This window comes from Erinaceus europaeus, chromosome 12 (assembly GCF_950295315.1).
Source record: "Erinaceus europaeus chromosome 12, mEriEur2.1, whole genome shotgun sequence".
Taxonomy (NCBI): domain Eukaryota; kingdom Metazoa; phylum Chordata; class Mammalia; order Eulipotyphla; family Erinaceidae; genus Erinaceus; species Erinaceus europaeus.
In genome coordinates, this window is record NC_080173.1 from 48,066,421 (window position 1) to 48,093,864 (window position 27,444).

Here is a 27,444-nt window from a genome sequence, read left to right on the forward strand (position 1 = left end):
AATGACAAGAGAGGCAGGCAGGCAGGCAGGCTGGCTCATAGTCCCTACCACCCAGACTGGGGAGTAACTTGAGATGGGGGGAGCTGTTACCAGCTAGGTGCTAAGACACAAGCTCCGCCCCCAAGCTTTGTCCAGGCCTGGGGATTCCACATCCAGCACCCCTACTTACATCAGCTCTCCCCACCCTAAGTTTGGTGCAGGGTCAAAGGGAGGATGTGCTCTGAGGAAAAAGGCAGCTGGGCCTTGGGTTCAGCTCCACTGCTTGTCCAGAGGCCCCAGGTAAGTTCCCCCCCCCCTTGCCTCAGTCTCCTCATATGTGAAGTGAGGGGCAGCTGGCTCCTTTGGGAGGCTACAAGACATGGACACAATGAGTGTGAGAATCGGGGCATGCCTGCCACAGCCAGCTGTCAGTGTGAGGACCCTGCTCTCTGTCCCTTGTAACATCTTCCTGGGGGGCCAGGCTGGAAATGTCAGAGCTCTGCTGTGACACCCCAAGGCGGGTGGAGGTGAACTACCCTAGGGTGTGGGGCCTTTGTTGCTGAGAGGGGCTAGGCCTGCTGGGGTGAGGGGCAGGGCAGGGTGGGAGGGACCTGTGCTGAGTCACCCAGCAGCTCAGCTCTGCCGGGTGAAGGGAGGGAGTGGGGAGGCTGGCGGAACCAGCAACAGATATGGAGCAGAAGGGGAGGGCTTGACGCAGGCTGGGTGGAGTGGGCTCCAGAACTGTGGAGAACTGGCTTCCACTGAGGACCTGCGTAGAGTGTGGCACCTGGGTTGTGGTTGCAGGAAGGTGTGGTTTGGGGGAACAGTCCCAAGGCTGAAAGGGCAGGGCACCCAAGTAAACACAGGTGGCCTCTTAGGAGGTGAGCAAACATTGCCTCCTGAGAGCTGGTGTGCTGGGCTGGCCCCACTGTCCCTGTTTATCATTAATACCGCTGCTTCCGCTCAGGAGGCCCCGGCCAGCCTGAACCCTGTGGTTGCTCCCCACCCCCACCTCCACCTCCACTCACTTCAGCTTTGCTGTCTATGGGACACGCCTTCCTCGCAGCTGCTTGGTGTCCATCTTCCCTGCTAGAACATAGTTGAGACAGTTCTCCTCTTCCTGGCCTCTGATTCCCCCACCCCCCTCCCCAGCCACCCCGAACTGCTCCCCGCTCCCCACACTCACTGTCACACCCCCAGGCCCAGGCCTTTTCTAGAAGCTTTTCCCTGACACTTCCCTCCTCTTCCCTCCATGTGGAGTCAGTGTGTCTCTCATAGGACTTTTGTAAAAAAATCCAAGCTTACTTTTTTTTTTCATTCAAAAGGCACATATAATAATTTTCTAGAAAGTGTGTGTGTTTAGTTGAGGTCTTATGTAAGCGTTTTATTGCTCTGGGTAGTTTTTTTTTATTCAGATAGAGACAGAGACAGAGAGAGAGACACTACAGGGCCGAAGCTTCCCCTGACACCATAGTACCTCCCAGGCTGTGCTGGGACTTGACCCCAGTCATGGTGAAATAATGTCTTAGTTCTCCAGCCCTGTGCTATTGCTTTTATTTATTTATTTTTATTAGTTATTTTAACTGAAGCATATCTCAACACTGGTTTATTGTGGTACCAGTGACTAAACCAGGGACCATTAAGTCTCTGATATAAAAGTCTTTTTTGCAAATTTGCTAATGACTTTATATGCAGAACACAGTGTCATTGTGGTTTTGAATACAGCTGCAAAATGAAATCATTTCACCTGGGAGAACATAGATCTTTGCCAGCCGAGCAGGTGTCCAGCTGGGGTGGTGGACAGGCCACATTCAGTCCTCCTGCTGGGGATAAGGGCTGGAGCCTACTTACCGTGTGCCAGACCTGATCTCTACCCACCATGTTTTTGTGCATACCTCTTGTGCCCCTCTCCACAGCTTTCTGAGGTACTTGTATTGAGTTCACTTTAGACATGAGGAAGCAGAGGCTCTAAGAGGTAAAATAGTTGATCTTGGGTAACAGGACTTTCAAATCCACAGTGGATCTGTGAATCAAGGCCAGACCACACTTGGCATTGGAGGCAGTGGCAGTTTAGGAGGTTAAACAACTGGACCAACCAATGAGCAGCTCGCTCACCTGGGTGTGGCTCCTTTCTGAAGGCAGAGCTCAGCACCACCTCACCTGCACACTCACTAACATTAACTGCTGCCCTTCCTAGCGTGGCCTCTAGGGTGTAGTGACTAGTACACAGCTCCCCCAGCCTGCCTCCACTTCTCCTACTACATGGGAGCTAGTGGAGAACTGGGCCTGGGTCTCTTTCATTTCTAAACTCTGCTTGTGGAAGTCGGGCAGTAGTGCAGTGGGTTAAGTGCACGTGACACAAAGCACAAGGACCGGCATAAGGATCCTGGTTCCAGCTCCTGGCTCCCCACCTGCAGGGGAGTCACTTCACAGATGGTGAAGTAGGTCTGCAGGTGTCTTTCTCTCCCCCTTCTGTCTTCCCCTCCTCTCTCCATTTCTCTCCTTCCTATCCAACAACAAAGACATCAACAACAATGACACCATCATCAAGAACAACAATAATAACTACAAGGGCAACAAAAAGGAATAAATAAGTAAATAAATATTTGAAACAATCTTAAAAAAACAAAAACAAAACTCTGCTTGTGGCACAGGGCCTGACTCAGAGCACATACTCCGCAGAAGAACGACTGAAGGAATGAATTATGCTTCTTGGCCAAGGCGCTGAGCAGAGCTGGGAACTGTTGGAAATCCCCCACAACCACCAAGAGACACAAGGGCTACAGCCTGAGGCCCTACAGGGCACAGGCTTGGGGTCCACAACCATCTGAATTTCCTGGCAGAGCTGAATGCCCAGGTTTGCTTGGTTTCAAATGTATGGCATGTATAGTTTTGGGGAGTGGTAGTATACATATAACATAATACACAGTGTAAAAAGAATTTACAATAAAACACATTAGCCTTTTTGCAGCCTGAGTCTACTCTCCCAGCTCCTTTTGCAAGCTGCTACCGTGACCTTGAGTGTCTGTGTGCTTCTCTGGAGCAAGCTTGCAAAGGGCAGCAAGTGACACACAGTGTTCAGCAATCTTCACTATTTTATTTAAGAAAGTGCTCTGGAAACCTTTCCTACTGATCCATCTAGAGGTGCCTTATTCTTTTTGATGGTTTCACAGTGTTCTGTTGTATAGGTATTTCATATTATTAGTCACTTCAGTGCTTCTTCTCTTTTGCTTTTATGAAGAACTAGAATGAAAAGTACACTGGGCCAGCAAGATAGCTCACTGGGGAGGGTTACTGCCTTGCTTTGCTCACAACCCATGTTCAAGACAGGCTCCTCCTGCACTGGCGGAAGCTTTGGTACTGTGGTTGGTGTCTGTTTTCTCTTTCTTTTAAATTTCTTGATTGGGGGATTAATGGTTTCTAGATGACAATAAAATACAGTAGTTTGTACATGCATGACATTTCCCAGTTTTCCATATAACGATTCAACCTTCACTAGGTCCTCCTCTGCCATCATGATCCAGGACCTGAACCCTCCCCCCACCCCAGAGTCTTTAACTTTGGTGCAGTACACCAACTCCAGTCCAACTTCTGCTTGGTCTTTTCCCTTCTGATATTGTTTTTCAACTTCTATCTACGAGTGAGATCATCCCATATTCATCCTTTTGTTTCTGACTTATCTCACTTAATATGATACCTTCAAGTTCCATCCAAGATGGAGTGAAAAAGGTGAATTCACCATTTTTAATAGCTGAGTAGTATTCCATACCACAACTTAATCAGTCACTCATCTGTTGTTGGACACCTGGGTTGCTTTCAAGTTTTGGCTAATACAGATTGTGCTGCTATGAACACAGGTATACACAAATCTTTTTGGATGGTTGTGTTTGGTTCCTTAGGATATATACGCAAGAGAGGAATTGCAGAGTCATAGGGTAGGTCCACTTCTAGCCTTCTGAGAGTTTTCCATACTGCTCTCCACAGGGGTTGGACCAATTGACATTCTGAGGTGTCTTTTCTTCTCTCCCTCTATTTCTGTCTCTCTTTCTATCTGGAAAAATCCAGCCTGGAGTGGTGAAAGTCCAGGGGATGACAAAATAATAATTAAAAAATAAATGAAAGAAAAATATTCATAGAGTTTACATTGATTTTACCAGCAAAGTGAGACTTGTTCAGTCCCTCATATTCCTAACAAACAGTAAGCTACCAACCTTTTTTTTTTTTTTTTTTAAAAAGATTTTATTTATTTATGAGAAAGATAGAAGGAGAGAGAGAAAGAACCAGAAATCAGACTGGTACATAGGCTGCTGGGGATTGAACTCAGGACTTTATGCTTGAGGGTCCAATGCTTTCTCCACTCTGCCACTTTCCAGGCCACTTAACCTTTTTTTTTTTAAATCATACTTTTTATTAGTGACTTACAATACTATAAGATAATGGGGATATAATTTCACACCACAATTCTGTGTTCTCACTTCCTTCCAGTAGTAGCTACTATAGTTCTCCGGAGGTCACAGATACAGTATATATATACTCTTTTCTTTTTGCTGTTGAAGCACTTATGTTTCGATTCTCTGTATTCTACCTATGAGTGAAATCATCTGGAAGTTGCTCATTATTTCCTTACCTGCTTCACTATGCAAAACCCTTCCGGGCCCATTCATTTTGCCCCAAAGGATACAATAGCTATCAACCTTTTTCATCATTACAAATATAACACATGTACTTCACAGGCAGTGAAGCAGGTCTGCAGGTGTCTGTCATTCTCTCCCCCTCTTTGTCTTCCCCTCTTCTCTCCATTTCTCTCTGTCCTATCCAACAACGAGGACATCAGTAACATTAATAACTACTACAATGAAACATCAAGGGCAACAAAAGGGGATAAATAAATAAAATAAATATTAAAAGAACAAATGTGACACATGAAAAATGAGATTTTTATGGTAGTCTAAAATTGCATTTCCTTTATTGTGACTAAGGTTGAACATTTTTACATGTGTAAAGGCAATTTGTACACTTTTCTGGGGTTTGCATATATTCTTTTTATTTTTTATTTTTTCCCCCTTTTACTATTTATTATTTGTGGGAATTCTTTGTATGTGGTAAGGCTGTTAGCCTTTGTTCTATGCTATCAGTTGCAAATAGTTTCCATTTTGTTGTTTTTATAAGTTCTTGTGAAAGGCTCCCAGCTTATCACATTCCTCGTTAGACTCCAGCTATTTGAAACTTGTCTTATCTCCTATGCAATTACTCCTAGGATTCCTAGTAACTTTCACTCCCACAATATAATTTATAGATGATCATCTCTGTGCTAGGTGAGAACTCACATTCCCATTTGTGTTGGCAGAGAATGGTTCTCCAGAGATCTTTGGTATTTCTGCACATCTTGCAACCTGGGGGCATGGACAACATTTTTTAAAAAGATGTACTTCCTTGTTAATCACACACACACACACACACACACACACACACACACACACACACACCATCATTCTAGTACTTGCAATACTAAGGCTAGTACTCCAACCTCATGCTGAGGTCCAATGTTTTATCAATTGCACCACCTCCCAGACCACACAGACCACTGTTATTCTGACCTGTCTTTGCAAGGATGGTCCCACGGTCATTTGCCTTAGAAGACAAATCCAACATCTTCCGCTTGTACTGAGCCATGGTTTTTATTCTTTATAAATATGATGCTTCCCTCCCTGGAGCTAAGATTTGCCCGTAACTCACGGTAAAATATAAGCTTTCCAAAGCTTAGTGTTCTTTAACTGTGACAGAAAACCTGTCATTTATGTAGCACCTGCCTGGATCAAAACTTTGTGTTGTCCTGAGAGGGACTAAGAGGAATGAATGAAAAAAAAAATGGGCAAGACTTCCTTTCTGGGCTTTTGAGTACTGAGGTTGTTGTTGTTGTTTCCTCTGACCCAGGGGTCTAAAACCGTGGCAGTTACCTTAATTGATGTACCTAAAGAGTACATCTCAGATTCTTACCTTTCTGATAATCCTGCAGTTGGCCAAAGTGAGGCTTTTCTTGCCCTGTTTACCCAAAGAGAAAGCAGCAACACTGAGTTTCTTGTTTCTCAATTCCAGTACACTTGCACAGTGGCCAGACTTCCTGTGGCTGATTTAGTTTTACCTTCCTCACTTTTGGGCTGGTGCTTCTCAAACTTCAGTGAGCCTCAGAATTACCTGGGGGTGGGGTGGGGGGAGGTGCTCATTGAAAATGCAAATTTATAACAAACAAAGGCTCAGAGTTTGGCTCAGTGACCCTGGAGTGAACCCCAAGAGTCAGAGGTATAAGCAAAGTTTCCAGGTCAACCAGTCTTGGGGGTAGGAGTGGGAGAGTAGGGGGAGGGAGAGGAAGGAGGGAGGGCCAGGGAGGGGGGATGGGGGATCTAAGGGTCACATGTGCATGTGGACACTTATTATGAAGTGGCTTCCCAAGGTCTGTGGGTTAAGCGACTTGACCAAAGGCACTGGGAGCAGGTGAAATCCTCGTTGAGGAGGGGTTTGAGTTTAGTCAAAGAGGCGCTCCTGTTCTTTGATCTTGCAGTGATGAGGCTGATTATGGGGGTGGCACAGGGAAGGAATGACCGGGGTACAGAGACACTCAGCTGTGACAGCAGCCCAGTTCCCAGCTCCAGGGTGCTGTTTGACTCATCTGACATTTTGCATGTGTTGCCTACTGACTCAACAACCATTGATGGCTTTTGCTTAAAAAAATAAATAAAAAAATAAAAAGGGAAAAAAATATCAAAACCAAAGCCCTTCTTTGTCTGCGTGTTGCTGGTTCTGTAGCTCCTATTCCTTGGGCACAGAAGTTAGTGCAGGGACCCAGTTAACTTCCTGGGTTGAAATCTCAGTGTTACCATGCTTCAAACTTTATTTATATTTAAGCTTCATTAAGCTTTATAAGGGAGGAAGAGAGGGAAAGGGAGAGGGAGAGGCAGAGGCAGAGGCAGAGGCAGAGGGAGAGGGAGAGGGAGAGGGAGAGGGAGAGGGAGAGGGAGAGAAGAAGGAGAAGGAGAAGGAGAAGGAGAAGAAGAAGAAGAAGAAGAAGAAGAAGAAGAAGAAGAGGAAGAAGAAGAAGGAGAAAAAGAAGGAGAAGAAGGAGAAGATTAAGAGAAGGGGAGGGGAGGGGAGGGGAGAGGAGAGAGAGCCAAGCACAGCTCTGTTCCAGCATAGGCACTGCTGGGCGTCAAACCTCACACATGTAATTCTTAGCTCTACTACTGAACCATCTCCCCAGCTGCAACTCATTAAGACTTTTATCTTAAGAAAGTTGTCCTCAGTTTTCTAGTCAGGATAGTGGGGGTAGCAACTGTATGGACCTCATGGAGGAGCTTTGATGATTTAAACAGGCTGGCACGTGCCCCCCTTTTTGAACAGAGTCAGTCCTAATGTAAGGCAGATCAAGACTTGTGGCTTGATTTTTATAGGATCCTAGTTACTGGAACTTCCCACCACCTGCCACCTCCAAGGTCTCGCTCCTTTTACTACTCACCGCAGTGCACTTGGGCTCTGTTTAAGGCCCCTCTTCCCCCAAGAGGCCCTCAGGCTTGCCCCAGGCCTTGCTCAAGGGGGATCTGAGCTCCAGTAGCCCTCCCTCCATGGCCCTTGAGCTCCAGTAGCCCTCCCTCCATGGCCCTTGTCTGACCTTGGTCTGCCACCTGCTCTTATGGCTACCTGGACTATTTACATCTGTCTCTTCTGTTATGTTTGCCTCTTTCTTTTCTGTGAACTTGGATCTTCCCCTGGGGGCTGGTAGCTTGGATTCAGAGCACCTACCTGCAGCCTTAGCCCAGCAGGAAAGCAGCTGCATAGCCATGCCTGTCTAGCCATGAGTCCTGTCTCAGTTTTGTACATCTACAAATAGCTGGGGCTGGGTGAAAGTGCTAGCTATTGAGCTTTGTGTTTGTCTTTTATATGAACAATTGTACTTTGCTTATTATTGCAGTTAACACTGCACTATACGATTACACAAGTTGTAGGTGTCTGCCATTAGAACTCAAAGTCTGTATTATTCTATGATCACCAAAAGTACAATTTATTCTCACTCCATCAGTTGACCCCGTTAATTTGTTTTGCTCAGCCTCTTTTCCCCTTCCCTTCCAGGGGATCTGGTCTTATAGTTTACATGTTTATTTTTATTTTTTTAGTTTGCTTTATTTCCCTGTATATCACACAATGAGTCAAAGCATTGTGACATATGTCTTTCTCTGTCAGGCTTATCTTACTAAACATAGTGCACTTAGGTTCATTAGTATTGCTGTGAATTGTAAGATTTCATCTTTATTTTTTTTTAAGAAAAGTTTATTCTATTTTATAGGACAGAGAGAAACTGAAAGGGAAAGGCAATGGAAAGTGAGAGAGGGGAGAGAGAGAGAGAGAGAGAGAGAGAGAGAGAGAGACTCCTGCAGCACTGTTTCACTGCTTGTGACGTTTTCCCCCTATAGGTGGAGACTGGGGGCTTGACCCTGGATCCTCATGCATGGTAACACATGCACTTAACCATGTGCACCACCATCTGACCCCGGATTTCATTTTTGTAACTGAGTACTACTGCACTGTATAATTACTATGCTTTGTTTCTTTCTTTTGCCATTTTTGTGTGTGATTAATAGTGGTTTATTAACAGTGGCTGCTCTGAGTAGCTCTGGAATGAGCATAGGTGTGCATGTATCTGTTCATGTGAGTGATCTGAGTGGCTTGGGAGATGGTTCACTGGCTAAAGGGCATGCTTTGTGTGCCTGAGACCCTGGATTGGAACCATATGCCCATGCGCTGCACGTGATAAGAAATATATATATATATTAAACATATATATATTTTTAATATATATATATATATTAAAAAGGAAACATTGACAAAACCATAGGATAAGAGGGTACAACTCCACACAATTCCCACCACCAGAACTCTGTATTCCATCTCCTCCCCTGATAGCTTTCCTATTCTTTAACCCTCTGGGAGTATGGACCCAAGGTCACTGTGGGATGCAGAAGGTGGAAGGTCTGGTGGTGAGGTGCTATCTCACTGCTGCTGTGGTTTGCATTTTCCTGACAGTGAGAGGATAGGTATCTTCCCATGTGCCTGTGGGCCACCTGTGTGTCTTCTTTGGATGAGTGTCTATTCAGGTTCGCAGATTATTTATTTATTTATTTTACCAAGGCTTTGTTTTTGTTGTTGAGTTTTATGAATTCTTTATATAATTTAGATACTAACCCTTTGTTGGATTCTTGATTTACAAACACCTATCACTCCGTGGTATGTCTTTTCATTTTGACAATGGTTTCTTTTGCTTTTTTAATTCGATGTGGTCCCATCTATTTCGTTTTGCTTCTGTTTCCCTTGCTGTCAGAGCTGAATCACCAAAGACATGTCTACGGCTATGGCTGATGTCTAGGAGCATGTTCCCTTACGCCTTTACCTTGTTTAGTTTGCTTCATTTCTCTGTGTACTACACAGGAGAGAAACCACAAAGTGCATGTGTATTTTCACCAGGCATACCTCCCCTCCCCGATAGGGTTTATCTGTGTTGTTATAAATGGAAGTATTATTTTATTTTATTTTATTTTTTGCCTCCAGGGTTATTGCTAGGGATTGGTGTCTGCACTATGAATCCACTGCTTATGGAGGCCATTTTTGTTGCCCTTGTTGTTGTTATTGATGTCATTGTTGTTGGATAGGACAGAGAGTAATGGAGAGAAGAGGGGAAGACAGGTAGGGGGAGAGAAAGAGAGATACCTGCAGACTTGCTTCACCACTTGTGAAGTGACACCCCTGCAGGTGGGGAGCTGGGGGCTCTAACTGGAATCTTTATGTCAGTCCTTGAGCTTTGTGCCATGTGTACTTAACCTACTGTGCTACTGCCTGACATCCCCCCCTTTGTTTTTTAACCAGAGCAATGCTCAGTCTGGTTTATGGGGGATTGAATCTGTGACTTTGGAGCCTCAGGCATTGGTGTCTCTTTGCATAGCCATTATGCTATGTACCCCACCTTCATCTTTCTTTATAGCCAAGTCATATTCTATTGTTCTTATCTATGTATTTAAAAAAAATTTATTTATTTATTTCCTTTTGTTGCCCTTGTTGTTTTATTATTGTTACTGATGTCATCATTGTTGGATAGGACAGAGAGAAATGGAGAGAGGAGAGGAAGACAGAGAGGGGGAGAGAAAGACAGACACCTGCAGACCTGCTTCACCACCTGTGAAGCGACTCCCCTGCAGGTGGGGAGCTGGGGGCTCGAACTGTTATTTATGCATTTCATGGTTTCACGTCTAAGTCTTTAATTCACTCTGAATTAATGTGTGTATATGGTATTAGATAATGGCCTAGTTTCATATATTGCATGTGGCTGACCAGTTTTCCTTTGTTATTGGGAGACTTTCCTTGCGCTATTGTATGTGCTTTGCTCCTTTGTCACGAAGAGTCAATCATGTATGTGTGGGTTTATTTCTTGGCTTTAAATCCTGTTTTATTGATTTAAATGTCTGTTTTTATTTTAATACTATATTGTTTTGGTTACTATAAGCTTGTAGTGTCATTTGAAGTCAGGGGATGTGACACTTCCACATTTGCTCCATTTTCTGTGGCTTGTTTTTGCTACTGAACTTCAAAAGAAGGAGAACCCTTAGCTTAAGCAACATCCCATACAAGTCTGGGGATGTAAAAACCAGTGAATGCAGAGCTGCTTTGTGTAAAGGATTACGAGCGTGAGTGTACACCTGTGCGTAAGTGAGGCCGTATGTATGTGTGACTGTGTGAATGTGGAGAGTATGAACATGTGGGCTATTGTATGAATGGAGAGCATGAGAGTGTGGGCATGGGTGTGTGTATGTGAGTGTGAGTCTGCTCAGCTCACACCTCTCTGCGGAGGACTCCACTGGCCAGACTTGGAAACCTCTAGACTGGGAGGTTTCTACCCACCCACCCTGCCAGTGTGTGAGTTTCTTCTAATTCCTCTTGTTAGACTTACAGCTGAATGCTTCTTTGAAGATTTGTTTATTTAGGGGTCAGATAGATAGCTCACTGGGCAAGGTGCCTGCCTTGTTATGCAGGTAGTCTGAACTCCAGAACCACATGGGAGGTGCTATGACACTGGGGAAATCTCTAGTGCATTCCTCACTCTTCATCTCTCTCCCTGTCTCTGTCTCTCTGAAGGAAAATGCGGTCCACCGTGGTGAGATTGCACCTGCATGACGTCTTGGCCACATACACTTTATTCATTATTGTTATGAAGGGGGAGGGGCAGGGTCAGTGGGTGATCAAACCTGGAATCTCAGACATGCAAGCCCTGTGCTCTACCACCAAGCTGTTTCCTTAACCCATTGGTGTTTCTTTATGATTGAGATGCAGGGGATTGGGAGATAGCTCGACTGGTTTGATTTTCATGTGTCTTACATGTGAGGTGCCAGGGCTTGGACTCAAGGTCCCACACAGGAACACTGCAGTGTGTGTGTGTGTTCTTTTTATTTAGGGTGGGATTTTAGAAAAAATGTAAAAGTTGGCCCTCAAGAGGTACAATAGCACATTGCTAGGCTCAGGACACACACACACACACACACACACACACACACACACACACACACATACATTAGAGAAGCGGATGAGAACTGAGTCAAAGGAGCCTGACTAAAATGATGAATTTAGGGGGTTTGATTTCCTACCCTCCTCCCTGAGCTCTGCCTCCTTTGTTCAGCAAGCTGAACCACAGATCTCTCTGGAAGGGCCTGTTTGAGTTGTGCCTGCTAGAGATGTTAGCAAACTGTTTACTCAGAGGTCTTTGGTGGCTGGTACCCCCTCCACACTGCATTCCACGAGAGGGGGCAGGGTCTCATGAGGAGAGGGTGGAGCCTTCTGGACATTGGGCTGCACCCCTGACTCCACACCCCTTGCTGTGCTGGCAGGGCTGGTGCACCCTGGTGAGGGTGGGAATGGCAAGCTACAGACAGACCCTGCTTTGAAAGGCAGTGAGGTATCCAAGGGACTAAAAAGGCGGGGGTCTCTGCTTAGTGTGTGTGTAGTAGGTCTGTTTCCCTTTGTCCATTGTCTACTGGTCAAATGCTCTTAAATGCTACTCCTGGGAGGGTGGGTCTTTGCTGCTGTCTCTCCAGGCAAAGGGCATCACCCTATGGGACTCCAGACCTGGGACAGGCTTGGGGAGTGGCGCACACCTATGCTGCCAGATTCGGGGAGCTCCCCTTGTCAGGAGATTTTTGGCCTAATTTTCTTCCTGATGACTACTCATCTTGCCAGAGCCAAAAGGGACTTCGTATTCTGTGTATTCTTCGTATTCTGTGTGGACTCAGCCCTGAGTCCAGCTGCTATAAAGAATGCCCCTCCCCCCCCCCCACAAGCAGAAGCTTTTCCCAAAGCCCAGCTCCCCTGACCCCTCCCCCCAGCCTACTGGGTTCTTTTTGCCTTGGATCCCGCCCCAGGTGAGTCAGAATAAACAAACACCCCTCCCCCATGACTCAATATGGGTGCTTTGTTCTCTGATGACAATCTGGAAGATGCAAGTTAGCCCTCATGTCTCTGGCCCAGCCCTCACTGTGGGCTCAGTGAGGCTGGTCCTCAGTGGACTTCTGTCTCCCCTCTGTCTCCTGCACCCCCTCTCCCCCCACACCGCCTAGGCATTGGCACCCACAGGCATGGGTGCAGCGGGTATTTGGTGACTAGAACCCGGGTAGAGCTGAATTCTGCCTCATGTCTTTCTGTAGCAGGTCTAGGAGAACTCCACAGGGGTGGTGACCACTGTCCTTTATGGAGGGTTAAGGGTGGGCAGACCAGTCCCCAGACTGTGGTGTAATGCCAGGCTCAACTCGGCATCTTTTTCCTTCCTTACTGCTCTACAGCTGCACCTGTAGGCTCAAAAAGCTTCCCACTTCAGGCTGAGTATCCCCAAATGCTCTCACCTCTTCTTGGAACACCATCAGCATCTCCAGCCTGGACACTAGAAGAGCCTCTAATGGGAGGGAGCTCCAGCCCAGTCTACCCTGGGCCAGTCTACTCTCCTTCCAGTGGACTTCCATTACTCTCAGCTAAGCCGGCTGCCTAAGGCTGAGTGTGTAGCCTTCCCCCCCCCCACACACACACATACTGTACTGCTGGGTGTTCCAGGAACAAGCAGAACTGGCTCTCCCCCAGGGCATTTCCTTCTTTCTTCACCCTGAAGGCTTCTCAGCCTCATTCAGGTCTCTAGCCTTCAAGGCCCTTCTCTGACCCCCTGCAACAGCCTCTCCTCAGAAAGGAGGGCAGAAAGTTGTGACTAGTCTGTTTTGCCAGCTCAAAGTCTAGAAGGTGCCTGCACACACAAGGTGGCCCATTGTTATTTGCTGTGTGGAAAAGTGTGTGGAAAAGTGGAAAAGTGCTTCTCCCTCTTCTTCCTCTTTTGGAGACAATCACAAAGGCACTTGCTAGAGCTGTGATTGGCTCTGGGGCTAGACAAAGTTGGGAAGCCCTAAATCTAGTTGGGGAGGCAGCTATGGCATGAGATGGCTGGATCCCAGGAGTTGTGATGGTGGGTGGGGAAAGCCACCTAGACTGAATCAGGGTGGACTTCTTGGAAGGGGTGACACCTAATCTGAGTACTGAAAAGGCAACTAGAATTGCTGGCATCCAGTCTAGGGAAAAGACCAGTGAGGAAGAAGGAAGATGCAGGCCTGAGGAAGGGTCTGGCCTCTCTCTGAGGGCAGGAAAGCACCCTAGTGGTCACAGGTCAGCCTCAGCTCAGTGAAAATGCATAAGAGATAAGAAGCAAGGAAGTCCTGCTTGGCTTCAAAGAAAACAATTTCTGCTCCCTGGGAGGGAGCATTGCAGGGATGAGGACTGGGAGGGATTGTGCAGAAGGCACCAGAAAGCTGCTGAGTTTGGAAAGGGAAAAGACACCCCTTCCTCCCTATCCCCCAGGAGTCTGGTTCCTGGGGGAGAAGAGAGTGGCTGCTCCCACTTCTGGGTGCTGCAAAACCATGGCAGTCACCAGGCTGAGCTCTTTCTCTCCTTCTGTGTCTGTCCCTTTCCTCCCCCTTCTCCATCGCCCACAACTTGGGTGGTGTAGGAGACTTGGGTGGTGTAGGCACCGGGCTCTGCAGGGGCTCAGGCTCAGGCTCAGGTTCAGGCAGAGAGCTCTGGCTCAATGGCTGGCCAGGCCCCTCCCTGTGTGAAGGAGACCCCAGGCCTGTAACAACACAGGCTGTTACTTTGTGAGGGAGGGGCAGCAGAGGGAGAGCTAGCCTAGGTTTCCCAGGGTGTGGAATGTGGCACCCTAAAGCTGACCTTCTCCCTCCCTTTCTCCAGGTCTCAGCTCCTTTCCCTGTTCTAGGATTGGTTTTAGTTCTGGTCAGGCTGGTTTTTCCTCCCCTGGGGGGAGTGGGGCTGAAGAGGAACTGGGGGCTATTCTGACTCATCCTGTCCTACCAATTCTGGTGTGTGTGTGTGTGTGTGTATACACACAGGGGGATGGGGTGAGGAGGCTGAGGATTGCTGGGGTGGAGGATGGCCCCAGCTCCCCTGTAAGACTTTGGTTGTGATGGGTCTGAGCAAGGCCTTACTAGGCACTAAGATTGACCAGCTTCCGGGCTATTTGTTACTGTCCATCCTCACAACTACGACTAAATCCAGATTTCCCCCTCTAATTCAAGAAGCCCCAAACTGCTTTCTTGACCCACCTCTCTCACCTTACTAACTCTCGTTCATGGAAACCACAGTAACTACTCCTTCCCTTCCTTCTCCTCCATCTTTGTGTGTGTGTGTGTGTGTGTGTGTGTGTGTGTGTAAACCTTTTGTTTACCTTCCTTATTTCTAGATGAGGAAAACCTGTAGATGCAAAAAGTAACAATGATGCTTATTGCTGCAGGAAGGAACTCACACCCCACCTGCATTTTCAGCCTAGAGAACAGGAAAAACCATACACATTACCCTCTAGACTGAAGAAGGGAAACCAGGAAAGAGCAGACAACTCAACAAGGTGCATATAACCACCATCTGGTTCCCTCATCTTTATAGAAGCTTCCTCCCTCTTTCCCTTTCTCTCTCTCTCTCTCTCTTTCTGGAGGTGATGGTGCCAGGACCCCATATATGAAGAGGACATGCACTCTAGCACTGAGCTATGCCCCTGCCCACAGCACTTTGTAGAGCGTGACAAGAGCACTACACTCTTAATTGACATGACTTTTGTTACCTCCAGGTGAAAGTCCAGGTTCTGGCTGAGCCTCCAGTTAGCTGCTCCACACCTCTTGCCTCGTCCCTGCCCTCCCTGGTTGAATTACCAAGCCATTCCCAATCTCTCAAGCCTCTGTTTTCTTTATGAATCACCCCTAGGTGCCTGGTCTGATAGTAGCTGCTTCCCTCTCAGCTCAAGGGTCATTCTCTCTCTGGGATGTCCATCTATATACTCCAGAAATGGCCACGCCCTCCTGTGCAGACACAATTTTAGCACCCATATGCTTGGTTGTTCTGACTGATTGGAGGCCTAATGCCTACTGGCTCAGTTGTTCCAGAATCATGACCCAGTGAGTGGCTACTGGCTCCAGCATCCCTCACACCACCCCCCCTCCACTCTAGTTATTCCAGAAAAGCTCTTCCTGTGTTCTGGTTGGCTGGCTGGCTGCTGGCTTCAGGCTCTGCTCTCCCTCCCTGTGCAGCCTCACCTCCATGGACACCACGGAGGCAGAGCCCTGCCACTGGCTGCTGAAAGAACACCCGTGTCTGCACCTGTGAGCTACTCCAGATGCTCTCAAACTTCCAGATCACTTGGCTTGCTCTTTAGTTGCTTTAATATTATTTATTTTATTTATGAGGGAGAGTGGATCTTATTTATTTATTGATGAGCGAGAGAGAGGGGACAAGGACATCACTTGTGGCAATGTAGTGTCTCATGCTTGAGAGTCTAGTTTTATCCACTGTGCCATTTTGTTTTGTTCAATAACTGGTTCTTTGCTATTTATGTGCCACATGCTTCATTCTGTTAAATTTCTTAAGGAAGGCATATATGACACAGTTTACTTAAATGTCTTCTTACTTGTGGATCATCTTTCTTCCTTCCCCAGTTGCCTCCTTCCTTTCTCCCTCCCTTCCTCCCTCCCTTTCTTCCTTCCTTCCTTTTGTCACTGTTTCAAAGAATGCAGCCAAGACCCATTTATCTGCCTCCTTGAACATATTGCTAAGAACTTCTTTGGAGAGAGTATTGAAAGAGTGGGACTGATGGCTTGTAGGATGTGAATTATTGTTTTTTTTTTAAGTGGAAGATACCAGCAAATTGCCTACACGGTGGCAGCTAGACTCAAGTTTTTGCCCAAGGCTTCCTAGATAGGAGGCAGGATCAGACTGCCATCCTAAAACCCTCTTAAGAGGACAGTTGTGGGGAGTCGGGCGGTAGCGCAGTGGGTTAAGCGCATGTGGCGCAAAACGCAAGGACCAGTGTAAGGATCCCAGTTCAACGCCCTCGGCTCCCCACCTGCAGGGAAGTCACTTCACAGGCGATGAAGCAGGTCTGCAGGTATCTCTCTTTCTCTCCCCCTCTCTGTCTTACCCTCCCCTCTCCATTTCTCTCTGTCCTATCCAACAATGAAGTTTAACAGTTTAAGTTTGACAGTTTAACAGGGAAGAGTTGCTCCAGTCTCCCCAGATGCCCCAGTGTGCTCTCTGTAGACACTGGCAGCCAGTGCTGGTCACATTCTTCTATTTTTTTTTGTTCCCGCTTGGAGGCCACAGGGTGCCCCAACTTCTGAGCTTCTCTGGGGTCTGTGGTAAGAATGCACTAGCCTCTGCTGGCCTTTCTGACAGCCCTCCTCTAGCCTCTGCCCTCCCAAACTCAAAGCCTCAGCTTCCTCGTCTCTGTTGTTAATTGCTATTTGCAAGCTTTAAAGCATTTGTGGACATCAGTTGCATCTCTTTTTATTTTATTTAAACATTTCATAACTGTCCTCTTTTTATTTATTTATTTATTTTATTATTAATTTTTAATATTTTTATTTATTTAGTCCCTTTTTGCTGCCCTTGTGTTGTTTTATTATTGTAGTTATTATTGTTGTCTGTCTTCGTTGTTGGATAGGACAGAGAGAAATGGAGAGGGGAGGATAAGACGGAGAGGGGGAGAGAGAGACACCTGCAGACCTGTTTCACCACCTGTGAAGCGACTCCCCTGCAAGTGGGGAGCTGAGGGCATTGAACTGGGATCCTTACACTGGTCCTTGGGTTTTGCGTCACATACGCTTAACCCACTGCACTACCGCCCGACTCCACATAACTGTCTTCTTAAGAGGGTTTTAGGAAGGAGCAAATTTTCCAATAGATGTTCAACATACTACACCGACTTCTAAGGATGAGTTTATAAACTTATAAGGGTGAGCTCATAAGCAGCATCTTGCTCCAAGTCTGGCAAATAAAGGTTGAGACTTGGCGCCTGTGCATTGGTGGGAGGGATAGATGAGCAAATCCTTTGAACATCTCCACCCCCCGCCCCCCAGTATTAAGGAAGGGCTGATGTCTAGAGAAGGGCCAGCAGTTGACAAAGACAAGGAAGTTCCTGAAGACTCATATGTCGGGCTAGCTTCGCAGGCGGGAGAGATGACCAGGGACTCATGGCTGAGTGGTACGCAGTTCATTTATTCATGTGGAATGCAGCTCAATCTAAGTGATCTCTAATCACAATCCTGTCCTTATATATCCTGAGGCGGAAGAGTCAGGTCCAAAGAGGATATACGGAGGATAGGAGGTGGGGAGAAGGAAAAAGCGTGCAAAACAGTGAGGATTAAACCAATGCCCTGGAGGCAGGGCGGTGCTTAGTTAACAGTGGTTATGTAAATAGAATACAGTGTTAAGCAGGGGGGATTAAACCAATGAAACAGAAGGGGTCTTAGAAGCAGAATTTAGAAGCAGACCAACACTCATACACATTGACTTTTCTTTCCTCCAACCTAGGAATTTTGCTCTGTTTATACACACTCCTCTGTGAGGCTGATCTTTGAACCTTGTTTGAAGGACCCACTGCCTGACCAAATATACAACTGTGTATCTATCCAAGCAGGGAGGATAATTTAGGGCCTCAGCAGGTGACACTATGGCTTTCCTGATTTGATGACTTTCGCTCTAAGAGGAAGGCAACAGGGACACCCCCAACCCCCTCCCTGCCTCAATTTGTGGGGAGAGGGACAGTATGGTTGGGGCTGGGTTCACTTGTGTAAACTTGACTAAGTTATTTATTTTCCTGATAAAGAACTTAACTTAAAGATCTTTAACTACCTTTATTTTCTTGTCCATAAAGTGGGAACTGTGATGCATAATCCCTGATTTAGTTGAGGCAATGTATACAGTTAATGCAGTGACTGGCATAGCAGCTATTGGATATCACCTTTGTTGTCATTGTCATGACCACTGTCTTTGCCATTATGGTTATTACACCATTTTATTCTACCAAAGAACTAGGGCTCTGACACTTAGCTTCTTTTCAGATGTCCCCAAATACTATGCCATTTTCTTAGGGATGAGGAAAGCTCCCCACACCATTTTATTCTACCAAAGAACTAGGGCTCTGACACTTAGCTTCTTTTCAGATGTCCCCAAATACTATGCCATTTTCTTAGGGATGAGGAAAGCTCCCCTACCTCTAACCTCTCTCTACTAGGCTTAGCAACCTGCTTTGTTTCAACCTTCTCTAATTTCTACTGCAGGTCCAAGCAGAGATGCAGGCAGCACTTAGCTTCAGGGCTTAGAAATGAAGCCCAGAAAAAGAAATCAATGAAACCAAGCTCTGCCTCAATTACCCATTCAACCTCAGGTAAGTCACTTTACCTCTCAGAGATATGTTGGATTGGAATGACTCTTCCTATGATATGTAAATTATTAATAGGTGTTTCCAGATGAGAGAGCTCATGGCAAGTATATTTGGAAAATGTTGATTAAACAAAGTGAAACAATGCCTTCAGTAATCATGTAAAGAAATAATGTATACAACAACATTATATAATATTGACATAATGGTTATAATGATGTGAATTTATTGTATGTTATTATTAAATTCATTGCTACATAATGAAGTTATATAATAAACTATTGTTGACATTGAGTGCTGATTATTTTGCAGACACTGTTTACAAGCACTGCTTTATTTAACTATTGAAACAACCTGATGAACCAGGCTGCCACTGTTGCTATTATTGATTTTTATTTATACAAGTGAAAGACTGGGTTTCTCAGTGCCTCCATTACTGTGCACAGTGAATCTCCGAAAAGAAGTTGGGATAGGCAGTGCTTCTGGTCTTAGCTCACAGGGGGATCCCATTTCCCAGAAGACCCTGGGGTACTGGGGATCCACAAAGGCTGAAGGAAGGCTAGGCCGGTTCCTCCCATCAGCTCCTTGTCATTCCTGACTCTGAAGATCTCATACCTTCAACTTGCAGGCCAGTGCCTGTGGAGGTAGTGAAGAGAGTCCTGGTGGTGGACAGTCTGCTCACTGAGTGGGAGCAGTAGCATGGCTCCTCTGTTCTGTCTCTGGGGAGGGCAGGTACCCTGACTGTTTTCTGGAGTCCCTGATGAACCAGGGAAGTAGTCTGGCCACACAGCACATGGTAGAACATGCCAGGAGTGGGAGCAGGGATTTTTCCCTGACCCCAGCCTGAAATGCAGGTTATGGCTGACATAATATTTGTGATATAAGGACCTAAAAGATTTGCTTTGGATCTGTGACTTCCTTAGGAGGGAGAGCAGAAGCTGTGACAGTCAGGGGCTCAGGTGATGGGCCTAGGGGTCGAGAGCCTGGGAGCCTGAATCTCACACTTCTTTTTTTTAAATTTAATTTTATTTCTATATTGAGGGATTAAGAGTTTATAGTCGACAGTAAAATACAACAGTTTGTACATGTATAACATTTCTACATAACAATGCAACCCCCACTATGAACCTCACACTTCGGACTAGATTTCCAGTCAGTCATCTGCCCTCTTGGAGTGCCTGCTTGTTTATTTGCAAAATTAACTGTACTGCTGTGAAGAGCCAGCAAGATGGGAAAAGGCTTTATTTTATTTTATTTTATTTTATTTTATTGCCACTAGGTTTATCTCTGGGGCTCGGTGTCAGCACTATGAATCTACTGCTCCTATGGCCGTCTTTTCTTCCCCTCCCCCATTTTATTTGATAGGACAGAGAGGAACTGAGGGAGGGGAGATAGAGAAGAAGAGAGAGACACCTACAGACCTGCTTCACTGCTTCATTGCTTGTAAAGCACCCTCCTCTGCAGGTAGGGAGTGGGGGCTCAAACCTGTGTCCTTGCACAAAGTAATGTGTACACTTAGCCAGGTGTGCCACTTCTTGGCATGGGGAAAAGGCTTTGTAAACTATCTTCTATGGCTGTGAGGGGTAAGAGGCTAATACTCTATGATGCTAAAATGTTCAGGGAGCTTTCATCTCCTTAATCTTTAGGGTTAGAACTGTGCTTTTCTAGTGATATGACCAATTTGGTGAACCAATGCCAACTGTCAAAGACCTAGACATCAGAACAGAAACTCTAAAATCTCAATCCTTGCCTCACTTTTGCTGGAAGTGGAAGGAGAAGTGTTGGGTGGGGTAGGTCAGGAAGAAAAATGAATCCTGAATGATTCCACATGTAGGTAGAACTTGGGATACAGAGTTAGAAAGGAAGAACACAGGATGAAACTTGAACTGAGGGTGGTATACTGCACCAAAGCAAGGGACTCTGGGGAGGGAGTGGCATAGGGAGTCTGAGGGGGAGAGGCTGGGAGGAGGACAAGAATATCTGTCAGTCACCTGTTATGCAGAACTGGGAAAGTGTACACATGTATAGAGACATGTGCTGTAATTAATTAAGCTCCCAGTAAAATAATAAAAAAAGAACTGTTTTTCTTTGTTTCTAAGACAAAGTTCCTTCCTTAGGCCAGAAAGAAAGGTTCCTGCTGGGACTTGGTGTTTGGCAACAATCTGGGCCATCTCCCCCTCCCCTAGTGTGCACAGGCCTCTTCCTGGGGCCAAATAAAGTGACTCACCTCAGACCAACCTGGTGGCTACAACCTGTGAGCAGGCGTGGCCTCACCTCCCTGCTTTCACAGCTGTCCTTGGGTCAGTTTCTTTTCCATTTATAGGTCTGATTCACTAGTTTAAACTGCCTCAGGCTGGCCTGCTCAGAGACTCAGGGCAGTTCCTAGTAGGTGGGGGGTCTCTCTGTGGCATTTGCTACCCTTCCTGTGTGAGTTGATTGCTGGAAGACAGTTTACTGGGGATCCCACTTTCAGAGATGGGGAATAAGTGACTTAAGTGACAACATACATAGAGAAAGGTTGAACTTTCACAGGGGAAACAGATCTAGAGAGGAGATCTGTTTCTGGAGCATCTCCCTATGCTCTCTCTAAAGGGTCCTGAGGCTGAGGGGCTGCCCTGCCATAAGGATGGGAAGGGAAAAAAAAGGGTGGGGGAAGAGGTGGGCAATCATGCAACTGGTTGAATGTACTTATTACTATCTGTAAACCCCTGGTTCCCATCTGTAGGAGGGAAGCTTCACAAGTGGTGAAGCAGTGTGCAGGTGTCTCACTTTATCTCGCCTTCTCTTCATCCTCCTCCTCTCTCATTTTTTCTCTGTCCTATTAAAAAAGAAAGATAAAGAACCATGAGAACAATGCCCTGCATTGTGACAGGGGCCCTGGCTCTGCAAAGCTATAAAGTAGCTGGGTAGGAGGTGGTGCAGTGGGTAAGGCATTGGATTCTCAAACATGAGGTTTGATGCTCTCAAGGAGGGGCCTCTCCTCCTCCTCTTCTTCCTCCTCCTCCTTTCTTTTTATAGAAATTCTGCACTTTGTGTGGGTATTTTGGAGATCCCTGTTTGCAATTCATTTATTCACCCAGGCATGGGTCAGGAATATTGGGCACGAAGACTTCAGACTCTGACTTCTTCCTGAGATATTCACAAGCTTGAGCTGAGAGGAAGTGTTAAATGTCTCAACAGCAAGTTAGATTCTGCATGGAACAGCTAAAGCACTTTAAAAAAATTGCTTGAGGGCCAGGGAGGTAACTCAATGCGTTAAAGCACAGGATTTATATGCCCGAGACCCCAGAGGTCCAACGTTCAACCACAGGCTCAACCACAGGCATCACCATAAGCCAGAGCTGAATGCTGAATTGGGGTTTTTTTCATAAAAAAACAAAGGAATCTTTAAAGAAATCTGCATTTAATGGAAACATGTGGGGGCTGGAAGGGTGTAGATTATCCAGGTTGGGGTGTGGAAGTGGAACCCCCTCAGTGGGGGTCGGGTTTTTGTTTGGGGCTGTCATTTCAAGGTGTCCTTTACAGTTCAAAGGAACTCTCCCTGCAGTTGCCCTAGGAAGCCTATTGTCACCCAGGGCACCAGGTAGCCACTACAGGGTGGGGCAGCTTTGTCTCTCCAAGACAGGGAAATGTGTAGCCCAGAGCACCTGCTCTGAGAGTCAGAGGCGGCCAGGACCTAATTAGGCCTGAGAGGCCCTAATTCCCAGTGGGCTGTAGGAGACTGGTGAATGGAGGTGGGAGTTCATTTTGATCACAAGGAAGGGACTGAGGACAAGTTTATGGAAGGGGATTCCTGACCCTGTGGACACAACAGGAGAGAACTTAATTCCTGGAAGGTGTGTGCGAGGGGGACATGTCTTAGTGGGGGAAAGTCAGACTGAGCATTTGGGAACTGCCTAAGGGTGTTCATGTGAGGAATTCGGGGAAGATCCTAATGAGTGTAATAGCGGGGTGTGAGCTTGGGTTTCCAGAGTGGGTAGGGGTGTGGCAGCCCTGAGGGTGGAAGCCTCTCTTGAGGGAGGGGGAGAGCTGGGGGCAGAGCCCGCGGGAACTGACCAATGGGGAGAAGGCCCGTATTTGCATTCAGGAGCTTGAAAATTCCTGGGGCATCAGATGTCTGCCCCACTCCGTCCCCATCCCTCCTCCTGCCTGCCGGGGTATAAAAGGCGCCAGGTGACCGCCTCACCACTCCTCCCGCCACTTGGACTCCGCTGGCCAGTGCTGCCCGCTGTCCGCTTCCTCCTTCGCTATGACTTCCTATAACTACCGCCAGTCCGCCACCTCGTCCTTCGGGGGCCTGGGCGGAGGCGCCCTGCGCTTCGGGGCGGGGGGCGCCTTCCGTGCGCCCAGCATCCACGGGGGCTCGGGCGGCCGCGGCGTGTCCATCTCGTCGGCGCGCTTCTTGTCCTCGTCCTCCTCGGGGGGCTACGGCGGCGGCGCCCTGCTCAGCTCCGACGGGCTGCTGGCCGGCAACGAGAAGATGACCATGCAGAACCTCAATGACCGCCTGGCCTCCTACCTGGACAAGGTGCGCGACCTGGAGACGGCCAATGGCGACCTGGAGGTGAAGATCCGCGACTGGTACCAGAAGCAGGGCCCCGGGCCGGCCCGCGACTACGATCACTACTTGAAGACCATCGAGGACCTGCGCGGCCAGGTGGGCGGCGGGGAAGTGCACCTGCTGCCGGAACCCTGCCCCGAGGGCCGGGGCGAGGCCAGGCGGCAGCTAGCTGGCGGTGGAGCCACCTCCTGGCTGGTGGGAGGATCCGGCCCGTTAGGACGTGGGAGGGACCTCAGGGTGGAGCCCAGAGAAAGGGACCGGTGAGGAGGGCCTGACAATGGGACAAGAAAGGGAGGCTCAGGTGGGACCTGGAACTCTGAGCGCCCAGGTGTGGGTGGGGTGCGAAGGCGAGAGCAGGACAGAGTTGGGGAAGGGGCTCAGAAGGAGCCGCAGGAGACTGGACAGGGCTATAGATAGCTCATATTCATCAGCCTTAGGGGCCTTTATTAGGACAACTCAAGAATTCCGCCTGGGAGGAACCTGGCACAGCTGGGGGTGGCCCCTCTGCATTCCTTCTCTCAGGCCTCTGAAGTCTGGTTTCCAGCGCTGGCTGGCTGGCGCCTCTTCTCTACCGAGGGGCGGGGCGGGGCGGGGACACTGGATTTTAGAGGAGCCCTAGGAAGAATGGGAGAGGCCAGTTGTGGCCCCTGGCCAGCTAAGGAAGGACAATTTGTGCAGAGACCCTGGCGTCCTTTGCTTGTGAAAACCTACTTACAGGTCCGATGAAGCAGCTGTGGACTGTCCTGTGTGGGTGGACAGCCTTGTGCTGGAGACTCAAGGTCCAGACACAGGCTCATAGAGTGAGGATGAGTGTGTGTGTGTCACACAACCAAGGGCCTGTAAAGGTGGGGCTTGGTCGGTCTCCTCCTACAGGGGAGTGTTGCTGCCCTTTTTTTTTTTTTTTAATTTTGATTGTTGTAGCTATTACTGTTGTTATTGATGTTGTCATTGGTGGATAGGACAGAGGGAAATGGAGAGAGGAGGGGAAGGCAGAGAGGGGGAGAGAAAGAGAGACACCCACAGACCTGCTTCACCGCCTGTGAAGCGACTCTCCTGTAGGTGGGGAGCCAGGGACTCGAACAGGGATCCTTATGCTGGTTCTTGTGCTTTGTGCCACCTGCGCTTAAACTGCTGCGCTGCCACTGGACTCCCTAGGAGAGGGTTGGAAAATAAGATATTTCTCAGAAGTCAGTCTGAGGAGACACAGTGTAGATCTCCAAATTTGAAGCTCCCACAGCACAGCCAGTCCCCAACCTGTACTGGGCAGGGTGCCTGGTTCCAAGACAAGGAGGAAAAGGTAGGTATGTAAATGACTACCCTGGACGGTGTTTTCACTATTATAAATTCGTGACCTACAATATGAAATTCATATATGGGGGCCGGGCGGTGGCACACCCAGTTATAATGAAGGACCCAAGTTCAAACCCTTGGCCCCTACCTGCAGGGGGAAAGTTTCATGAGCAGTGAAGCAGTGTCACAGGTCCCTTTTTATCTTTCCCTTTTTGTCTCCCTCTCCCTCCTTGATTTCTCAATCCACAAACAAATAAAACGAACATACAAACAAAAAAACCCAGAATGATAAATTAAAAAAAAAGGTTAAAAATTCATTTATTAGCTACCATCATCCATTGTCTCACATGCACATAAATTAGGCAGTAGTTTCTGGAAACAACTCTTACCCAACTGTGGACAGTCTTTCTGATATTTTATATTCAGTTCTATTTCTTTAAAATGATACACATCACCACCCTGTAGGAAGACAAGGGGTAACACAGAACCTACTTTTAAAAAAATGCTGAATCCAAGCACCTTAATCAATCATGTGCCCCTGGGTCAAAGAGGTCAGATGGAGGTGATTTGGAAGAGGGGTGCTGGGCTTCAGTACTCACCTCTGCTAAATAGGAGGACTTGCTGACTTGGCATGGAAGACAAGGTGCAGAGTGCTGGTACAAAGACAGATGTTCCACATGTGGACTCCCCTTCTCTGAAGGGAGAATGTGCTTTGAGTGTGTGTGTGTGGAGGGAGGATGCAGACCTCCCTGCATCCCTCCCTGCATCTGGGCTACTGAATGCTAGAGGCTTGAGACCCTTGGGCACAGATCTCAGAAACTTTCTCTGGTTACTCCCCCCCCCACCCCCCCCCACCCAATCTTAAACACACACAGCTTTCTAGTATGGTTTCTTCTGCTGCAATCACGGGCCGCCTGGACTGATTCTAACACTTCCCAGAGAGAAGCCATTAGGATCTCTGAGGGGAGCTAGCTAGAGTCTCTAAGGAGAGGGATAGACTCCTTTGCTGCTCTCTGTCCCCTGGGGAGAAGCAGGTGGGCTGTGTCAGCCTCTTGCCTCCTTCTCTTCATACAGATTCTGGATGCCACCATTGAGAACTCCAAGGTTGTCCTGCAGATTGACAATGCCCGCCTGGCTGCAGATGATTTCCGAACCAAGTGAGTCTCTGCTCTGGGGCAGAAACCAGGGCAGATGAGGAAGGACCACTCAGGCCCTTGTGGGGTTCAACACAGTGTGTGGGGGACATAGACTGTGTCCTCACACACTAGCAGGCTGGAGGCAGTTCTCCCTTCCCTCCTCCTCCCCCATAGCCTCCAGAGCCCTGGAGGTGAGAAAGTGCTCAGAAATGCAAAAGAAAGGTTGGCCTAACTTAACTATTTCTTCTGGAAGGTTTGAGACAGAGCAGGCCCTGCACATGAGCGTGGAGGCCGACATCAATGGCCTGCGCAGGGTGCTGGATGAGCTGACCCTGGCCAGAGCCGACCTAGAGATGCAGATTGAGGGACTGAAGGAGGAGCTGGCCTACTTGAAGAAGAACCATGAGGAGGTCAGTTTCAAGTCCTCCTGCCCGGGTCTCCCAGCTGAGCAGCTCTCCCCCAGAGTGGCCCTGGGGGTGGAGCTGCCTGCCAGTTTCCAGGCTTTCTCCCAGTACTGATTCCTGGGTCTGTACCTAAAACCATCCCCCCTGTGGCCAAGGGTCTGGGAAGTGACCTGGCCTGGGCCCAGCAGTCTCAACTCTGACATGCCCACCTCTGTTGGGTCTTTCTAGGAGATCAGTGCCCTGAGGGGCCAGGTGGGTGGCCAGGTCAGTGTGGAGGTGGATTCTGCTCCAGGCGTTGACCTTGCCAAGATCCTGAGTGACATGAGAAGCCAGTATGAGGTCATGGCTGAGAAGAACCGGAAGGATGTTGAAGCCTGGTTCGCCAGCCAGGTACGGAGAGGGCACAGGTGCCTTTGGGGCTGCGGTGGGGGTGAAGTGGCTTGATGCCCCCCTGGGGGCTAGATCAGACTCAGTGTTTTCCTTCCTCCCCTTCCTTTTCTATTGCAGACTGAGGAGCTGACCCGGGAGGTGGCAGGCCACACAGAGCAGCTGAAGATGAACAAAACGGAGGTCACCGACCTGCGGCGCACACTCCAGGGGCTGGAGATTGAGCAGCAGTCTCAGCTCAGCATGGTAGGAGCTTCTCGGTCCCAGGGAGGCACACTGTTGCCCTTGAGGCTTTGGGAAGCCTGAGCCTTGGCTCTGCCCATATGCTCTCTCTGGGCATGGGGCTCCACTGAGTTTCCTTCCCTGCCTCTGCCCTCAGAAAGCCGCCCTGGAAGGCACACTGGCGGAAACAGAAGCCCGCTATGGGGTCCAGCTGGCACAGATCCAGGCACTGATCAGCAGCATTGAGGCCCAGCTGAGTGATGTGCGCGCTGACACAGAGCGGCAGAACCTGGAGTACCAGCAGCTCATGGACATCAAATCACGGCTAGAGCATGAGATCGCCACCTATCGCAGCCTGCTGGAGGGCCAGGATGCCCTCTACAACAACCTGCCCACTGCCAAGGCCCTCTGAGCCCCCAGCCTCCTGGGAAGCTTGCCTTTCCCTGTAGAGGCGTATAGGGGCATGGGAGGGGAGGGACCCTTGGCCCCAGCTCTTCCCCTAAACTACCAATAAAACCTTATGACTGAAGGGAGGGAACGTTTGGGTGTTTTATTTGAGCCCATGGAGAAGGGCCAAGGTCTCAGTCCTGTTTAGATTTTATATGAACCAAAATATACTCTGTCCTGGATGAGGTTAGGGAGTGTACTTACCAGCCCCAACTTACCCATGTAAATTTCCACCTG

At 48.0% G+C, this 27,444-nt stretch overlaps 1 protein-coding gene across 1 annotated transcript; it reads left to right on the plus strand.

The window, feature by feature from the left end:
- Window positions 1-22,900: 22,900 nt before the first annotated feature.
- KRT19 (keratin 19) lies at window positions 22,901-27,289 on the plus strand. Its single transcript, XM_007535493.3, has 6 exons — window positions 22,901-23,417; window positions 25,686-25,768; window positions 26,001-26,157; window positions 26,380-26,541; window positions 26,659-26,784; window positions 26,918-27,289. Exons 1-6 carry the CDS (start codon window positions 23,010-23,012, stop codon window positions 27,170-27,172), a joined length of 1,191 nt encoding a protein of 396 aa, XP_007535555.1. The 5' UTR covers window positions 22,901-23,009; the 3' UTR covers window positions 27,173-27,289.
- The last annotated feature ends 155 nt before the right edge of the window (window positions 27,290-27,444 follow it).

What these genes read in the sequence shown, in the direction of transcription:
- KRT19 (XM_007535493.3), top strand. Translation starts at nt 23,010, where the DNA reads ATGACTTCCTATAACTACCGCCAGTCCGCCACCTCGTCCTTCGGGGGC. An exon ending in TCGAGGACCTGCGCGGCCAG is followed by an intron (nt 23,418 to 25,685) that starts GTGGGCGGCGGG and finishes CTCTTCATACAG; the next exon opens with ATTCTGGATGCCACCATTGA. An exon ending in GCAGATGATTTCCGAACCAA is followed by an intron (nt 25,769 to 26,000) that starts GTGAGTCTCTGC and finishes TTCTTCTGGAAG; the next exon opens with GTTTGAGACAGAGCAGGCCC.